This window comes from Notolepis coatsorum, assembly GCF_963971535.1.
Source record: "Notolepis coatsorum genome assembly, chromosome: 8".
NCBI classification, from domain to species: Eukaryota; Metazoa; Chordata; class Actinopteri; order Aulopiformes; family Paralepididae; genus Notolepis; species Notolepis coatsorum.
Window position 1 is genome coordinate 26325793 of NC_140172.1, and position 17555 is coordinate 26343347.

The 17555-nt window shown below is 43.9% G+C and overlaps 1 protein-coding gene across 1 annotated transcript in view; it reads left to right on the forward strand.

Annotated features, from left to right (window-relative positions):
- Positions 1 to 17555, forward strand: part of gusb (glucuronidase, beta) — a 44813-nt gene that overhangs the window by 14597 nt on the left and 12661 nt on the right. The window contains exons 4-8 of the mRNA XM_084319961.1: positions 259 to 401; positions 3471 to 3658; positions 6075 to 6227; positions 8857 to 9035; positions 13611 to 13757. Of these exons, the coding sequence (XP_084176087.1) occupies positions 259 to 401; positions 3471 to 3658; positions 6075 to 6227; positions 8857 to 9035; positions 13611 to 13757 (810 nt within the window). The remainder of the gene's footprint in view (positions 1 to 258; positions 402 to 3470; positions 3659 to 6074; positions 6228 to 8856; positions 9036 to 13610; positions 13758 to 17555) is intronic.

Consider the following 17555-nt stretch of genomic DNA (forward strand, 5'->3'; position numbering starts at 1 on the left):
AGGTAAAATGTTACAGTCCTGTGGTTTTACCATAGAAATACTAGAGTATCCACATAGTATTTGGTGCATACAGGGGGAAAAACTATAGTCATAATAGAAATACGATATCATTTTTGTATGGGTTGACTCCCATGTTCTGCCCGTTTTAACCATTTAATTTTGTTATTGTGTTCTACATATTATTGTCTTTCACAATATCTGTGCTTAATTCAGAAGTTTAGGATTAAAAACATGAATGTTCATCTGATTGATTGACAGGTATCCCAGTGGATATTTTGTGCAGCACATCAACTTTGACTTCTTCAACTATGCCGGGATCCACCGGCCCGTGTCGCTGTACACCACGCCCCGCGTCTACGTGGACGACATCACGGTGGTCACTGATGTCACGGATAACGTTGGTAAATAAGAAATACTCATCATGGACGATGATGGGTAACCTCCATGTCGAAGACCTAGATACTAGACGACACCCCTCAAAAAAAGACATTGAATCACTTGTGTTGATATGTGCTTTTTTTTATTATTATGTTTTTGGTAGATGTTTTATTGGTTTTTGCTACCGGGCAGTCCCGTAGAGAGGGAGAGAGAGGAAGTATGGGAGATAGACGGAGGAAGACATTCGGCAAAGGACGCCGGGTCCGGGAGTCGAACCCGGGACGGCCGCATTGCACCGCAGCGCTGTACGTGGTGTGCCCGACATGTGCCCTTTTTATACTGTGTGTATATATATGAACTTGATATATGTATATATATATATATATATATATATATATATATATATTATGGATGAGCCCGAATACCAATATCCAATATTAATTCAGGAAAGCGCGGATAATGAGATGGACAAATATTATGTTATGAGCTGCATTAACACAGCACGCTCCACCTAGATACCACCATTGTGTTTGCTGTCAAAAGCGACCTGTAGGACTTCCCTGTATTTTCGTTTGGACCCACGGAAATATTATTATTTTTGGAAAGTTGTGCATCAAGAGAAAAGAGGGGAAAAAGACAATTTGGAGTCTTGTCTCCTATCTCCTATCTCCTAGCTCCATGACCAGCAAGGTCTCCCCTATATTTTCAAAAGCCTACGCAGGTCAAATTTATTATATTTATCACCATGACCACAACCCGAGACATGCGCTCCCTTCCTCTCCTACGCTACACTGCACTGAGAGCACGCCTTCACTGACACGCCAATTCCAGAAATAATGATTTATGGATATGATTTATCTGTTCAAAAGTTGTCATGGTATGACAAATACAAATGCAGTTACTGCTAACTTGCTGGTGTTTGTGATACCGATTCAAAACTGATTTAAAGGATTTTTTGTTCTGAATGACTATAGTATCTTTTGATGGCGGACACGATGCTTGTGTCAGTTTAACCGTCAGACACAGGGAAGCTATGTTATTGGAACTGGGCGGTGCCGGTGTTCACTCCTCCTTCCTCATTCATGCAAAACAGCCCATGAATTTCATATTTAGGCTATTTATTAGGGATGCTCGATATTGGCTTTTTTACCTATACCGATATTGTCCAACTCTTAATTTCCGATACCGATATCAACCGATACCGATATATGCAGGGTTTCCCCCCCCAAAAAACGTAATAATTTTAGGTAATTAACATTACATATGTCTTGTTGTGGAATTAACATAACATTATGCATACGTTTGACAATAAATAAAATCAGAATTTGTTCTTACTTGCTAGCCAGGGTAAATAAAGGTTATAGAAATGTAAAAAAAAAAAATATATATATATATATATATATTTTTTGAAAACCGATACAGATATTTTCCGATATCACATTTTAATGCCTATATCGGCTGATAATATCTGACATCCCTACTATTTATCATTCTTATAAAGAGTTTCCGAAGCGCATAATAAGAATCATGCTCAGACCTTTTCTGCTCAATACAACTTTAGTTAAGTTTAGTTAAAAGAAGAAATATATTTCATAATTAATTATATGCCAATATTAAATACATTTGATGCTTTGAAGTCACAACATTTGCATTGCCAATGAATATTAGGTTAGGAAATACAGTTGCCAGATTTAACGTGACTTCCTTTTAATCTAATGTTCATTTGTTTGATCTGTTACCATTTTGTCTCAATAATTTCCGGTAATAAAATAATAAAATCCAGTATAAACCCTGCACATTAGACACATCTCTAGAAGCATTGAGTCACTTACTGGTAGATTTAGTAAAATAAAAGTATTTTCAGATCATGATTCCCTCTATGTCAACACCATTCTACAACAGGATGGAAAATACACACCAGAAAAAATAAAGATTATCACACTACTCCCGTGCTTTATTTTCCCACACTAAAGATAATAATTTGTGATACCATAATTCTCATAATTGTGCAGGAAAATAAACTGGTCGAATGCTAGTAAATTGTAGACGTTTGGGATCCTCTGGCCTCTGTGGCTGGTGGGTGAAATAGTACGTTTCCTGGCAACTACCTCTTTCAAAACCCTACATACTAGTAGACACCATTCTACATTGCATCATCTACAACAGGGGTTCTCAAACCTTTTTATACCACAACCCCATTTTATTTAGAATTTCTTTTGGCAATCCCACACTTAATGTATCGCGTAATTTCTACATGGAATTAAGGAATATCAAAATAAAAGCACACACTGGGCGGCCGGGTAGCGCAGCGGACTAAGCGTCTGTCTACCACCACAGAGACAGTGGGATCGAATCCAGCTGTGGTTGGCCGACCGTCCATACTGACACAATTGGCAGTGTCAGCGGGTGGGAAGCCGGTGAGGGTGGGTCCTGGTCGTTGTAAACAGCGACTCCTACAGTTCGGTCGGGGCGCCTTCACAGCAAGGGAAGGATCTGAGAGAGGTAGTGTGATCCTTCCACACGTTACACTCTCCCAGTGAGAGTCCGCGCTGCCAAGTGAAAAGAAGCGGTGGGCTGGCTACACATGTGTCGGAGGAAGCATGTGATAGTCTCCGCCCTCCCAGACCGACTGTAGGGGGCAGAGCGTGCAACGACCAGGAAGGGGATTGGGAATTGGCATAACGACTAACATTGGGATGGGGAGAAAAACGGAGAAAAAAGGAGGAAAAAGATAATAAAAATAAATAAATAAATAAAAGCACATGTTGTTGAACTTGATCATGCCTATTTATTAGAAAATGTAATTACAGCACTATGTTATCAATACACATTTATAAAACTAGGCATATTTAGCCAAAATATGTTGGCAGAACATAAAAAAATATATATATATATTATTTCTTTTGCTTGCCAATGCGCTGTCAGTGTCACCTACCCATGACCCCACTTTGTGTCGCGACCCGTAGTTTGAGAACCGCTGATCTACAAGCATTGCATCATCATCAGTGCTATAGCTTTATGTATATGTTCTCTCTGAGTGTGTGTGTGTGGGGCCGACCTGCCGGCAGCTCAGATTCCTCTTTGTGCTGCAGGTCTGGTCGACTACAGAGTATCAGTGTCGGGCGCCTCCCAGGCGTCGCTGAAGATCACATTGATGGACAAAGATGGCCGCTGCGTGGCCTCCTCCAGCGGCGCGGCTGGAGTCCTGAAGGTGGTGGACGTGAACCTGTGGTGGCCGTACTTGATGCACGAGAACCCGGGCTATCTTTACTCTATGGAGGTACGCTTACTTTTAACCCTTTCACTGCCACACTACAGAAGGTTAACCCTTTGATTGATTGATTGATTGAAAAGTTTATTAACAGATTGCAGAATGGGTACAGTACAGTACATCTCAATACATACAATTGTTAAGGGGATGCAGACCAGAGAAAGACTTTCGTCTTGTTTCTATCACACTACAGACGCCTGCTGTTGTGTGGCAGTGAAAGGGTTAACTGTCTGTAGTGTGATAGTAAAGGGTTAACCTTCTGTAGTGTGGCAGTGAAAGGTTAACCTTCTGTAGTGTGGTAGTGAAAGGGTTAACCTGCTGTTGTGTGGCAGTGAAAGGGTTTAACCTGCCATATTGTCGCAGTGAAAGGGTTAACCCTTTGGTAGTGTGGTAGTGAAGGGGTTAAACTGTGGATACCAAACAGAAGGTAAAAGACGACTTTGAACTGTACAGTAACAGTAATCCTGAACTATTTTTATTGCACTGTAAAGAAACTTTGATTTTATAGTATGTCTGCACTTTATGGGCTCATTTCATCATTCATGTCTTATATTCTACTAAAACTGAATCAAACCATAAACAAGGTGGCCTGTTGGGATGTTAGATCCTAATGTGAAAAACTGATTTTATATGTCTGCTCATTTTACCTTTGCTATTATTTTACTTACTTTTACTTTTATCTTTACGCCCTACTATCCGCTGGGTGCATACTATAACCTTTATCATGTTTTGTAACAGATTACAGAAGCCTATTGGAACGTGAGGTTCTGATATGATTTGATTAATATATCTGCATTATTTTATCCCACTTTATGCTTTGCGCTTGCTGCTTGTTTTACACTGATTTTATGTCTTATTTCTGACTGATGTAAAGCACATTGAACTGCAATCCCCTGTATGAAAGGTGCTATACAAATAAAGTTATTATTATAAAAGTTATTATTACTTAGAGTAGTAGAGTAGAGTAAACTTCATTGTCCCAGTGGGGGACATTTGTCTTGGGCACAGTGCTACTACAGTCTATAAAAACATAAAACATAAAATATATCTTTTTTAAAACACAATGCTAGACATTATGCTAGACAGTTGCTTCACATATTAAAATATATATATGTATTTACACGTAAAAATTACTAAAACTTATTTACATGAGGACACCTGAATGATTGTCTGGGTTTTTATGACCACTGGCTCATGATCAGTCGCTTGCCTCAGGTCACAGGTCAATGGTCAAATGACCTGTGTTTTGGTGGCATTTAGAATGAGATGATTGACCAAGAGCATGTCATTGGAGTCACCAAGTGAGCACTTCCCATCAAGGATGTTTCATAGAATTAGGACCACAATATCTCAGCTTCCAGCTTCCTATAACCCCCCAGTGTGTATACAGCAGGCACGTGCACACATAGAGGCCAGGGGTGCTTGAGCACCTGCCTTTTTGAGCCTCATCAAAAAAGTGCCCTTTTTGAAAGATTTTTTTTTTTTTTTTTACGTATATAGACTGCCCTTCCAACTGAAAAATGTCAGGATAGAATCAAAATATTAGGTAAAGAGAGAGATGCCCCATATTCCATTGCAGTTTGCACGGCCTCCTCACATATTTTATGCATAGTGTGGGTGGTGATGATGATGATGATAGAAACCGCTGTGGCGCATACAGTTGAATGCTGGTATTACACTCATTGAGGGACACGAAGAAGTCAAGTCCGATGGGATTTGGGAATCTCAAATACAAATCGGGATTGGAATAAAAAATGCATTTATATTAAACAATACAGAATATACAGCACTTCTTGGGGTCTGTAGGGTAAGCACTTATTTCCCTCCCCCCTGAACATTTATGGAGATGTATGGGCCTTTTAAGTCAGTGATAAAAGTGTCTTTCAAGGATAAGTGAGCTCCTGCACTGATTATTATAGTTCAATATTCAATATTTGATCACCAAAACCCCCCAAAAAGCATAAAAAGCCCCCCCCCCCCGCCCCCTCCCGAAAAGGGCCCTTAAAAATCGGGCTCATGCGCTACGCTCGCTCGGTTATTATATACATCCAAGTATAGTGCCCTTTTCAGCCTTTGAGCACCTGCCCCTCTAAAGTCCTGTGCACGTCCCTGGTATACAGTATGTATATATTATATATATATATATATGTACTGCCTCAATGCTTCAAATACTTTAATATATGGTCCATCTCAAATGGTTAACAGTCTCTGTGACGGTGTCTATTCTGCCTCTAACCACAATCCCGAAGGTCGTAATTCTGTAAAAAATTTAATAAAAAAATTCCTATCTTTTCCATAAATTCAACGATAACAAAAAAATAAATAAAAAACGTCTGCTAATGTTTATAAGATCTGCACTTAAAATGTGTGTTGCATTGTGCACACAGTACACTGCATGACTGAAGCACCCCCCCCATACCTACAGGTTCGCATTACACCCGCCAATCAGAGGGAAGGATATGGGGATGTGTATACCTTACCAGTGGGCATCCGAACGGTCCAGGTGACCAGCACCCAGTTCCTCATCAACAGCAAGCCTTTCTATTTCCACGGAGTCAACAAGCATGAGGACTCTGACGTGAGTACCACTAGGGGGCAGCAAAGCCTTACCAAAATGCAAGCCTGACTGTCTTTTCATGGTTTTCATGTCGAGGACCCCCACATTGATACACATTAGGACCCCCACATTGATACACATTAGGCCCCCCATATTGATACACATTAGGCCCCCCATATTGATACACATTAGGACCCCCACATTGATACACATTAGGACCCCCACATTGATACACATTAGGCCCCCCATATTGATACACATTAGGCCCCCCATATTGATACACATTAGGACCCCCACATTGATACACATTAGGACCCCCACATTGATACACATTAGGCCCCCCATATTGATACACATTAGGCCCCCCACATTGATACACATTAGGCCCCCCACATTGATACACATTAGGACCCCCACATTGATACACATTAGGCCCCCCACATTGATACACATTAGGACCCCCACATTGATACACATTAGGCCCCCCACATTGATACACATTAGGCCCCCCACATTGATACACATTAGGACCCCCACATTGATACACATTAGGCCCCCCGCATTGATACACATTAGGACCCCCACATTGATACACATTAGGCCCCCCACATTGATACACATTAGGACCCCCACATTGATACACATTAGGCCCCCCACATTGATACACATTAGGATCCCCACATTGATACACATTAGGACCCCCATCTGAGATATTTGTTGTTAGATATGACTTAGTCCAGAATTGCCTAACTGTAGGTGGGGAGATAACATTGGAGAGAGTGAAACCTATTCTCTCATTAGTCATTAGGCTTAACTTCTAGTGAATAGTGAATTTACACCATTCACAGGAACCTCGTTAAAAATCACTTGTCTATTCTGCTCAAAAGCAACAGCTCCTTTGGCCTGGCCACACTGATCCCTTGTGTTTGTCTGTCTACATCTGATTATAGTGTCCGTGTTGTTGGACAGGGCTGGTTTTTTGACGGACAGACAAACTTGACATGGATGAACTCTTTAACTCATTGACCGCCGGAGGTCGCTGTGGGCGTATGGCCGTTTGTGCCAGGGCTGTAATGAAATGGGGGTATATGCCGGTGTTTGTAGTGCTGAAACTATATTAAATATTATAGCTATGGATCTAATGACATAGTCGATTGTCATTGAGTTTCTTCCGGTCAAGTTGCAAAAAACAGATTTTATACCGTGGTGAATATGAGTATAGTTTTAGGGTAGTTCTGTGTAATCCCGGGAAACGCTGCTAAACAGCGTTTTAGTGCAATTCACTAAACACGTTGCCATTCCTTGCTTGGATCAACAATCAATCTGAAATCAACGCTAGATTATCGGTATTATGTTTCATCATGCATGCGTGAAGGGGGGGACGGAGCGCCTGTATTCGAATACCAACCGGTTCATGCTTCCACGTTCGTGTTTTGCGCTCTGATTGGCCACTGCTGTTTCTGGTCGCACCAATCGTGTGACGGCAAGTTTTTTCGCCGGTTAAGCTTAGGCACTCTTTCGAAGTTAGTTAAGGTTAGAGTTTGTCTTAGAGCAGGGCGATGGAACACCAGCCCTGATTCCAAACTCTAACCTTAACCAACTTCGACAGAGTCGCCTAAGCTTAACCAGTGATAAACTAGGCGTTAGGTAGTTTGCTGCTGGTCGCGGCGGAAATGGGTGCATCACGCGATTGGGCGCACATGTCACATGACCAGAAACGTCCGTGGCCAATCAGATCGCACCAGAAACGGCAGTGGCCAATCAGATTCGCAGAACGCGGAAGCATGAACCGGTTGGTATTCGAATAGACGCGGACGGGGCGCCCCTCCGTGCTTTGATCACTACCAACGGGATACGTTACACACACACCCCACACACACACGCGCTTCGATCGCGGGGAACGAATTATCGGATCAACGCAAGATTGCTAACATATACCTTGTCTATGATGTACTGCAAAAAGAATAATCCAATTATCTGATCGCCATTCCAAATACTGGTCGTGGAGGTCCGTACCACATTACAGACCATTACACACTGACGGGCGGGCGGGGTTACTGTTCCAATGCATCGTTGTTGAGGCCTACCTCGCCTGAGTATTTAAACCCCGCCCGCACGGGGTTTAAATGGGGGCAATACCAATGGGGGCAATACCAGCGGTAGTATTTGCCCTTTTGCGAGCTCAGACCCATTCCCAACGATAACATCAGGCTGGATGGATGAAAATTAATGGATATCGCTAATAAAAGAAATAACTATTAAAACCTGACTATACTCGTGATTGGCGCTCAAGCGATGGCGAGTTAACCAGACTATCATCGGGTTTGGCGCTGAATGAGTTAAACACAAAGCAATGTTTAAGTTAGCTAGGTCCTAATTAAACACAAACCAATATTTACATTAGCTAGGTTCTAATTAAACACAAACCAACGATTAAGTGAGCAAGGTTCTAATTAAACACTAATTACGTTTGTTTATACCTCCGTTTTGTGACGGATCAGTGTGGCCACTCTCTCAGGTTCATTTCGTACACATTCTAAGGCTTGCATGTGGACATGTCTATGGTCAAGGAGAATTAAATACACGTGAAATGATGTGCAAAAACTATTAATCCACTCGGGGGTAACGCGTGCCCACTGTTGCGTCGTAGATTCGAGGTAAAGGCATGGACTGGCCCCTGATGGTGAAGGACTTCAACCTGCTGAAGTGGCTGGGGGCCAACTCGTTCCGCACCAGCCACTATCCCTACGCAGAGGAGATGCTGGCCATGTGTGATCGCCACGGCATCGTGGTGATAGACGAGTGCCCGGGGGTGGGCATCAAAGACATGTAGGCGAAGATTACCTTTCTGTGACCTTTTTGTATGTGTGATAATACTAGGGCTGTCCCCGACTAAGGATTTGTATAGTCGACTTTGATTGGCTGAAATTTGCAGATAGCAAAACAAAACAAAAAGATTGTCTATATATATAGAGAGATTTCTTTTTCCTTCATTCCATTTGGGCTGTGGGGGGTGCTTAATGTCTGAAGGAGTCGAATGAAGGCTTGTCCTCTGTGAAAGCATGCAATTGGTCCACTGAGTGATGGATACATCTTGATATTTGTCTAGTCTAGTGTGTTCATTAGGTCAGGGGTTCCCAAACTTTTCAGGCCGGGGCCCAGAAAATAAGGCGTCAGAGAGCCGCGGCCCAATGCACATCGTCAGGCTTTTTTCTTTTTTTTTTGCCAGGCGACCGATTTTTTAAGCCAAATATCACTTCAATCCTATTAAGTTAGTTCAAGTTAGTTATTCATTTATATGTGCTATTTATGAGAGGGCTAACTTGTTGCAAAATAATAATGATAATAATAATAGCCTCATTAACACTTTGACTGCCGGGACACGTCTTTTCACGTCTTTGCTGGCCATGCTAAAGTTGCCAGGGGACGCTGTACAGCGTCCTTATATCAATATTTCAAAAATCTGCGATCGGATTCATATTCCCCCTCCGCTGGCCTGAGATCCACCAGCAGGACCCACTGAGCTCTCTGGCGGTTCAGGAGCGCCATCTGGTGGCCGATCGGCGCAATCGCCACACAGGATATTGAATAGAGGTTGTCATGACGACCGTAGTACTTCCGGGCGCTCGTTATGGTTCATGGGACTCTGGCTCGTCACGCTACACGGTGATCGATTGGCAATAACTCGATAAACAACATGATTTGGACGTATATACCATTATACAAGCTGGAGATGGACCGGGTAAAAATATATCCCATAATGATAAAATGTCTACTCGACGATGATCGCCCAACGGCGCGCGGAGACTGGGGTGAGTTTTAGCGTGTAACGTTACCGTCTTAGATACTAACTGCTATTATCAACATTTGACCCACATTAGATGATTGGTATAACGCTGCCCACGGAATTATAAACGCCCCCTCGCCCATCCGGTCAACATCAGATGACGTGTAGTAACTTCTAGAAGTACGTCTAGTTGGAATTTTTTATATCGCGCTGATTGCCATCAAACTGTATTTCATCATCAATATAATGCATTTGGGGCTATATATCACGTTCTGGAGAAAGCTGCAGAAAGAGATGAAAACATACTTATACATTAGACCATACTTTACTATGAATATGTGAATGAAAAAGTTTAACGTTGCTACACAATGAACAATACATATAGGACTTTGAATGGGCCCTAATAATGGCAATGTAGCAATAGAATTTAAAAAGTTATAGCCCTGCAAAGAAGGGGACTTTCTCCATAGACAAATAGCGCTGGCAATCTATGGTATATCATTAATTTAACCCAAGGCAACCAAAGTGTTAAAATACTATTATTGCTTCGGTTGTTTTCAGCGTTTTATGTGCATAATCTGTTATTTAGTTTGAAATGTTCGTTGAAATAAGTAGATTTTTCGTTTTTGTTTATTTATTAAGTTAATATAAAACCATATAGTCACATTTTAGAATACAATAGAATAGAATTTTAGAATACAACTAGAAACACTGTCCTGGCCTGCTTCTAAAAAAAGAAAGAAAAAAAAAAAAGTTTTTTTGGATTTTTTTTTTTTTTTTTTTTGGAAATCATCTCGCGGCCCTCCCGTGGCTGCTCGCGGCCCACCTTTGGGTCGCGACCCCGACTTTGGGAACCACTGCATTAGATGATGGTGAAATCCTCTTTCAGTGCCTCTGTGCCCGTTTCTTAGGCAGTTAGCCTCGCTGGTATGCGCGCCATTAGCGTTAACCACGCTTCTAGGCCTCTTTCTACCCCCCTCAAACTGAACAGTGACATCTCCTTAGCAAATGATCTCAATTCCTTCTATGCGAGGTTTGAGGCTGTGAATAACAACACCAGCCTACAAACCACGGCAATGGGGGGGGGGGGGGTCTGCTGATGGAGACTCAGTGTTCAGGGTAACAGAGCATGAGGTGAGACGGATCTTTAAAAAAGTGAATATCAGGAAGGCAGCAGGACCGGACGGCATCCCCGGCCGCGTCCTAAAAGTCTGTGCCGACCAACTGGCCCCGGTATTCACTGACATCTTCAACCTGTCCTTGGAACAGGCTGTCATCCCCACCTGTCTGAAGAAGTCCACCATCATCCCTGTACCCAAAAAATCTACGCCCGCTTGCCTCAACGACTACCGCCCTGTAGCCCTCACCTCCATAGCCATGAAGTGCTTTGAGAAGCTAGTGAAGGGCTACATCTGTTCCTCCCTCCCCATCAACCTGGACCCTCTGCAATTTGCATATCGCCCCAACAGGTCCACGGAGGACGCCATAGCCCATGTGCTGCACACAGCAGCATCACATCTGGACAAGAGGCAGGGGAACTATGTGAGAATGCTGTTCATCGACTACAGCTCAGCATTCAATACCATAGTCCCCTCCAAACTCATAGCCAAGCTCAGGGACCTGGGCTTGAACTATGACCTGTGCCAGTGGGTCTTGGACTTCCTGACGGGCAGACCCCAGGTGGTAAGAGCCGGCAACTGCACCTCCTCATCCATCACGCTCAACATAGGGGCCCCCCAGGGCTGTGTTCTGAGCCCCCTCCTCTACTCCCTGTACACACATGACTGCGTAGCACAGCGGAACAACAACACCATCATCAAATTTGCTGATGACACAGTAGTGGTGGGCCTGATCTCTGCCAACGACGAAAGGGCCTACCTGGAAGAGGTAGAGAACCTGTCACAGTGGTGTCAGGAGAACTGCCTCTCCCTGAACGTCAGCAAAACAAAAGAGATGATTGTGGACTTCAGGAGGTCGGGGGTCAAGGACTACAGCCCCCTCAGCATCGACGGGGCACCGGTTGAGAGAGTGAACAGTTTCAAGTACCTCGGAGCCCACATATCCGAGGACTTGACATGGACCACACACATTGACAGTGTTGTGAAGAAGGCACGACAACGCCTCTACTTCCTCAGGCGCCTAAGGAAGTTCCAAGTCAGTCAGAAGATCCTTAGGAACTTCTACTCATGTACAATAGAGAGCATCCTGACCGGCAACATCACCTCCTGGTTTGGGAATAGCACTGCACAAGACCGTAGCAGACTACAAAGAGTGACACGTGCAGCCGAACGCACAATTGGAGGGGGGCTTCCCACCCTCCAGAACATTTACGACAAGCGGTGCAAGGGGAAGGCTAAGAGAATTATTAAGGACTCGAGCCACCCGAACAACTGCCTCTTTGAACTGCTGCGGTCAGGCAAGCGATACCGGAGTCTTAAGGCGAGCACAGAAAGACTCAGAAGAAGCTTCTATCCCCAGGCCATCAGGCTGCTAAACGAACAATAATCGCTAAACGAACAATAATCACTATGCAACAACCATCAAATGCACACAGCACACACACCCACACGCACACACTCACTCAAACAAACAACACACTGCAGCACCCACTCTCCACACTTTAGATCACACAAACACACTTACACTTTATATTTATTGATAAAGGATTTGCACTACAACTCGTACACCTACTGTGAATTGTACCTAAATTGCACCTCGTCCCATTTCTCCATTTCTGCCTTGCACTATATAGTATTGTATATTAGTACACTGCACAGTATTGTATATTGTATGGTAACTACGTCTATTCTGCATCGAACATTGTACATATGTCTAAACTGAACACTGTGACCTCTTTTTTTTTTTTTACTTCTAATTTTACTATGTTTTTATTTCATACTTATCTTGTCTTGCACAGTCTCTGGAGCGCAACAGTAAGAAGCATTTTGTACAAAAGTATTCTGTACTTCTGTATGACAACTATTAAATAAACTTGAAACTTGAAACTTGAAACTTTGCTTTTGGAAAGAATGATAATTTTTTTTACTAATTTTATTTATTTTTTGCATTCAACTAAGAGGTTGGCAGTCGACTACGGCTCTTTTTCATCGATTAGTCGACTATTCGACTAATCAGGGTCAGCCCTAGATAATACTATGTATTATGTGGCCATAATATATATATAATATTGTATGCTATATTCTGACCAAGTGTTTAGGACAGAGCTTCTCTCACACTGTTGTTCGACATCCATGTTGCCTCGCTGCTTACATGTACAGTAGCATCCATCTCCATGTCCTCAAATACTGTAGCAGCTTAACATGGTTAGTGAACCTTCATATTATCTAAAGTTGTCACACTCAAAGGCCAGCTGCAGCCACATTTATAATCTCCTGATTTTAAGTTGAAGGCTGGACATATGGTGTCTAAATATATATTTATTTGATTTGATTGAAGCAAAATTTGATTATGCTTTGAAATGAAGAACTCAACAGACACACTCCTATATCCTCTCTCTCTCTCTCTCTCTCTCTCTCTCTCTCTCTGTATCTTCTGAGCTCTCTCACTCTGTTTCCATAGTTGGCTAACTGTGGGTGTGTGTGTGTGTGATCCTCTAGTCGTAGCTTTGGGAATGCCTCCCTGACGCACCACCTGGACGTCATGGACGAGCTGGTCACTAGGGACAAGAACCATCCCTCTGTGGTCATGTGGTCGGTAGCCAATGAGCCGGCGGCTGAGATGCCCCCTGCTGGATTCTACTTCAAGTGGGTATTATTATTTGTATTTATTTATTTGCACTTCTCTTATAAGCCATATTGGAAAGAGAGAGAGAAAAGATTGTGGGCGGCTTGTCCAACTGGGGACAAAAGCACCACCCCCAATTTAGAAAACACAGATTTCCGGGTCAGTGGTTAACACATCCGGTGCCATTAACGTAGAACTACGTTTCTGTCGCCTGACCGCTGAGTGCCGGAAACGTAGATCTACGTTTTTCTCACTGTATTTCTTTTAATCCCTATTGCCATTCATAATTGTTGTTTTTTGCGTCTTTTTCCTGGAATTACTCAGAAGCACCCAAACTATATTCATACTCAAAACGGTATAAAACGGAAATGTACGCATGAAAAAATTATCTGTTTTTTGCACGTTGACTGGAAGCAACTAACTGACACTCGACGGCGTTATTAGACCCATAGCTATACTATAAAATATAGGTTTAGCTCTACAAACTACAACTACGTTTACATGGGGTTAATGGACGGCTAGGCCAGGTCACTTCCCGGAAGGGGCGTGGCACTCAATGTGTTAAGGTTAGGGTTAGATTAAGGTTAGTGTTCGGGTCGCCTAAATTCTTATCCCAACGCATGTTTGCTTCCGCGTTCGCGTTTTGCACTCTGATTGGCCACTGACGTTTCTGGTCGCGCCAATCGTGTGACGGCAAGTTCTTTCGCCGGTTAAGCTTAGGCACTCTTTCGAAGTTGGTTATGGTTAGAGTGTGGATCGTAGGCGTTAGGTAGTTTGCTGCTGGTCGAGGCGGAAATGGGCGCGTCACGCGATTGGGCGCACATGTCACATGACCAGAAACGTCAGTGACCAATCAGATCGCACCAGAAACGGCAGTGGCCAATCAGATTCGCAAAACGCGAACGCGGAAGCAAACATGCGGTGGGTTAAGAATAGACGCGTTCGGGTCAGGCATGTCGTTGTTATGGTTAAGGTTAGGGGCTATAAAATGAACGTTAATGTTAATGTATTGTCCCCAAAAGTGGCCTAAGTAAACGTGTGTGTCTGTGAGCATGTGTGTCTGTGAGCATGTGTATTGGAAAGGGAGAGGTGGACGGGTGGTTTTGGAGATAGAGATCAGTCAACTCCACTCTGTGGAATGTGGGCAGAGCAGCCAGTGAACCGACCCATTCAGGACAACAAAAACAGGTGGAACTGAAAGGCAGCCCGAGGCTCTGAGAGAGACACGCCCCCCTGGAAGAGACACGCCCCCCCCTGGAAGGCAGCTATGTGATGACTACTCTTCTGTGTAGAATCTTTCTCTGTTGGCACAGCCTACAATAACTGCAGCACAATGCGTGGAGTACCTACCGGAAAGGTTTTTATAAACAATGATAACAATAACAAACCCAAACCCTTCATTTTAGAACTGACTCCAGCTCAGTTCTGTACAGCTGCCCCCCCTGGCTACAGGGCCAAGGGATAAGTTGTGTCTTTTTGAGCCACGTTGACAAAAGCCAGTCATATTTCCAGATAGCGAAAAAGGAGTGCTATGTAGCTAAACGGTATAATAACTGTTATCTTGAACCAACGTTAGCAAACACGGCAGCAAACCCAACATACGTCTGCTCTGCTGGTCTGTGAAGGTTTGTCACAGTCGTCTCTGTTTGTCTTGTGAAATTACCGTTGACCTAAATGTCAGCCACACAATAATGGAATGCCATGTGTGTGTGTGTGTGTGTGTGTGTGTGTGTATTCAGATTCCTTTATTGTCACGTCATTCAGTAACTTACAGCAAAAAGAGTGAAATTCACTTCGTTGTGGTTCCTCGACCATAGGCATCATCCAATATAATATAAATTAAATTAGCATAGAATAAAAATAAGATAAGATAAGAGCAAGATGACTATATACAGTTCTAAAAAAAAGTTTGCAGTGCAGATAACAGGATGTAGATATTATACTATATCAAATTTAAATAACAAAATGGCTATGTACAGTTCCAGTTTTGTGACGTGCAATGAGCAATAATTTGCAGTGGGTAAAATGCAATATGCAATACAGTTTATCAGCAGAAACAGTGTTTCTCAGTCAAGTGTAGTCCGGGGGGGGGGGGGGGTTAGAGCAGAGGGGGGGGGGGGGGGGGGGGGGGGGGGGCTGTCGATGGGCTCTGTTGCCGAGTCTGATGGCTTGGGGGGAAAAAGTGTTCTTCAGCCGGTTGGTTCTGGCTGTGTGGCTGCGGTAGCGCTTTCCAGACCGCATCAGCTGGAACAGTCCATGGTTGGGGTGGTTAAGGTCCTTGATAATTTCCCGGGCTTTAAATATAAAAAGATATCTAACCCTAACTAACCTTACTGTCATGCACTTGTCCTAATAAACTAACCTACACTGTAACACGCAACACTTTGATGAACATTGTTACTCAGCTGATAGAGTTGTGCCCTTCCTGATGGCTTGTCGTACAGAACTTGTAAGTCGCTTTGGATAAAAGCGTTCAGCTAAATGACTAAATGTTTTCCACATTGAGGGAGAGGTTGTTGTTCTCCTGGCACGACTTTGCCAGGTTGTCAACCTCTCTCCTGTAGGCCGTTTCGTCACTCTTGGTGATTCGGCCTATCACCGTGGTGTCATCGGCAAATGTAATCACTGTGTTGGAGCTGTGCGTGGCTACGCAGTCATAGGTGTACAGTGAGTAGAGGAGAGGGCTCAGGACGCAGCCCTGGGGGGCTCCAGTGTTGAGTCAGGGGGGGGGGGCGGAGGTGTGAGGGCCCATCCTCACCACCTGGCGTCGATCCGACAGGAAGTCCAGGATCCAGTCACACAGCCTGGGGTTGACTCCTAGTTCCCTGAGCTTGGTGTCGAGTCTGGTGGGGACTATGGTGTTGAACGCTGAGCTGTAGTCCACAACCAACCAGCATCGTCACATAGTTCCCCGCCTTCTCCAGGTGGGTGGTGGCCTCATGTAATGTTGTGGCTGTTGCATCTTCTGTGGATCTGTCTTGTCTGTAGGCGTATTGGTGTTTGTCCAGGCTGAGCGGTAGGTTGTTGTTGTTGTTGAGCAGTGTCTTGATGTGCTTCTCAAAGCATTTGCTCAGTATGGGGCTGAGAGCAACTGGGCGCCAGTCATTGAGGCTTGTTACCGTGTGTATAAGTATAAGTCTTTATTTGTCATCAGATTAACACACACACACACATGCACTGAGTCGCTGGCAAAATGTTCTCTGCACCTCCCATCCCGTCATCCTTCCCTTCCAAGGGCAGCCGGGAGCAGACAAGGGCTCCATTGGGTTTATCTTTATCGGGAGGGGAAACCCTTGCGAGTACGGGGGGAGAACATACAAACTCGCAGGAATCGAACCCACGACCTTTTAGCTGTGAGGCGACAGTGTTAACCACTACACCACCATGCCGTGTGTGTCTGTGTGTGTGTGTGTGTGTGTGTGTGTGTGTGCGCGTGTGCGTGCATGCAGGAACTTTCTTTTGTCTCACACAGCTCAAGCATAGGCCAAGGCTTGGGGAAATCCTCGTTAGCCAGGGCTCTTTCACTGCCCCCAGCTGTATCGCAGCACACGGTATCAATGAAGTGCGTAGCCTTTGTTTCTACAGAGTATAAAGTCTAGAGTTCCCCTGCTGCACGTTGTTGCAAATTGATTAAAGTATTTTCTTCAAATCCAACACTGCAACATTATCTTGTTCGTTTGGCCACTTAGCTTACTATGGTATTTTTGGCTTAAAATATGACCACCGTCTAATTCATAAATGAAATCCCACACTTTAATCTCTAGCCATTCAAGCAGCGTGTGATGATTGCCCCCCCCCCCCCCCCCCCCACCCACCCT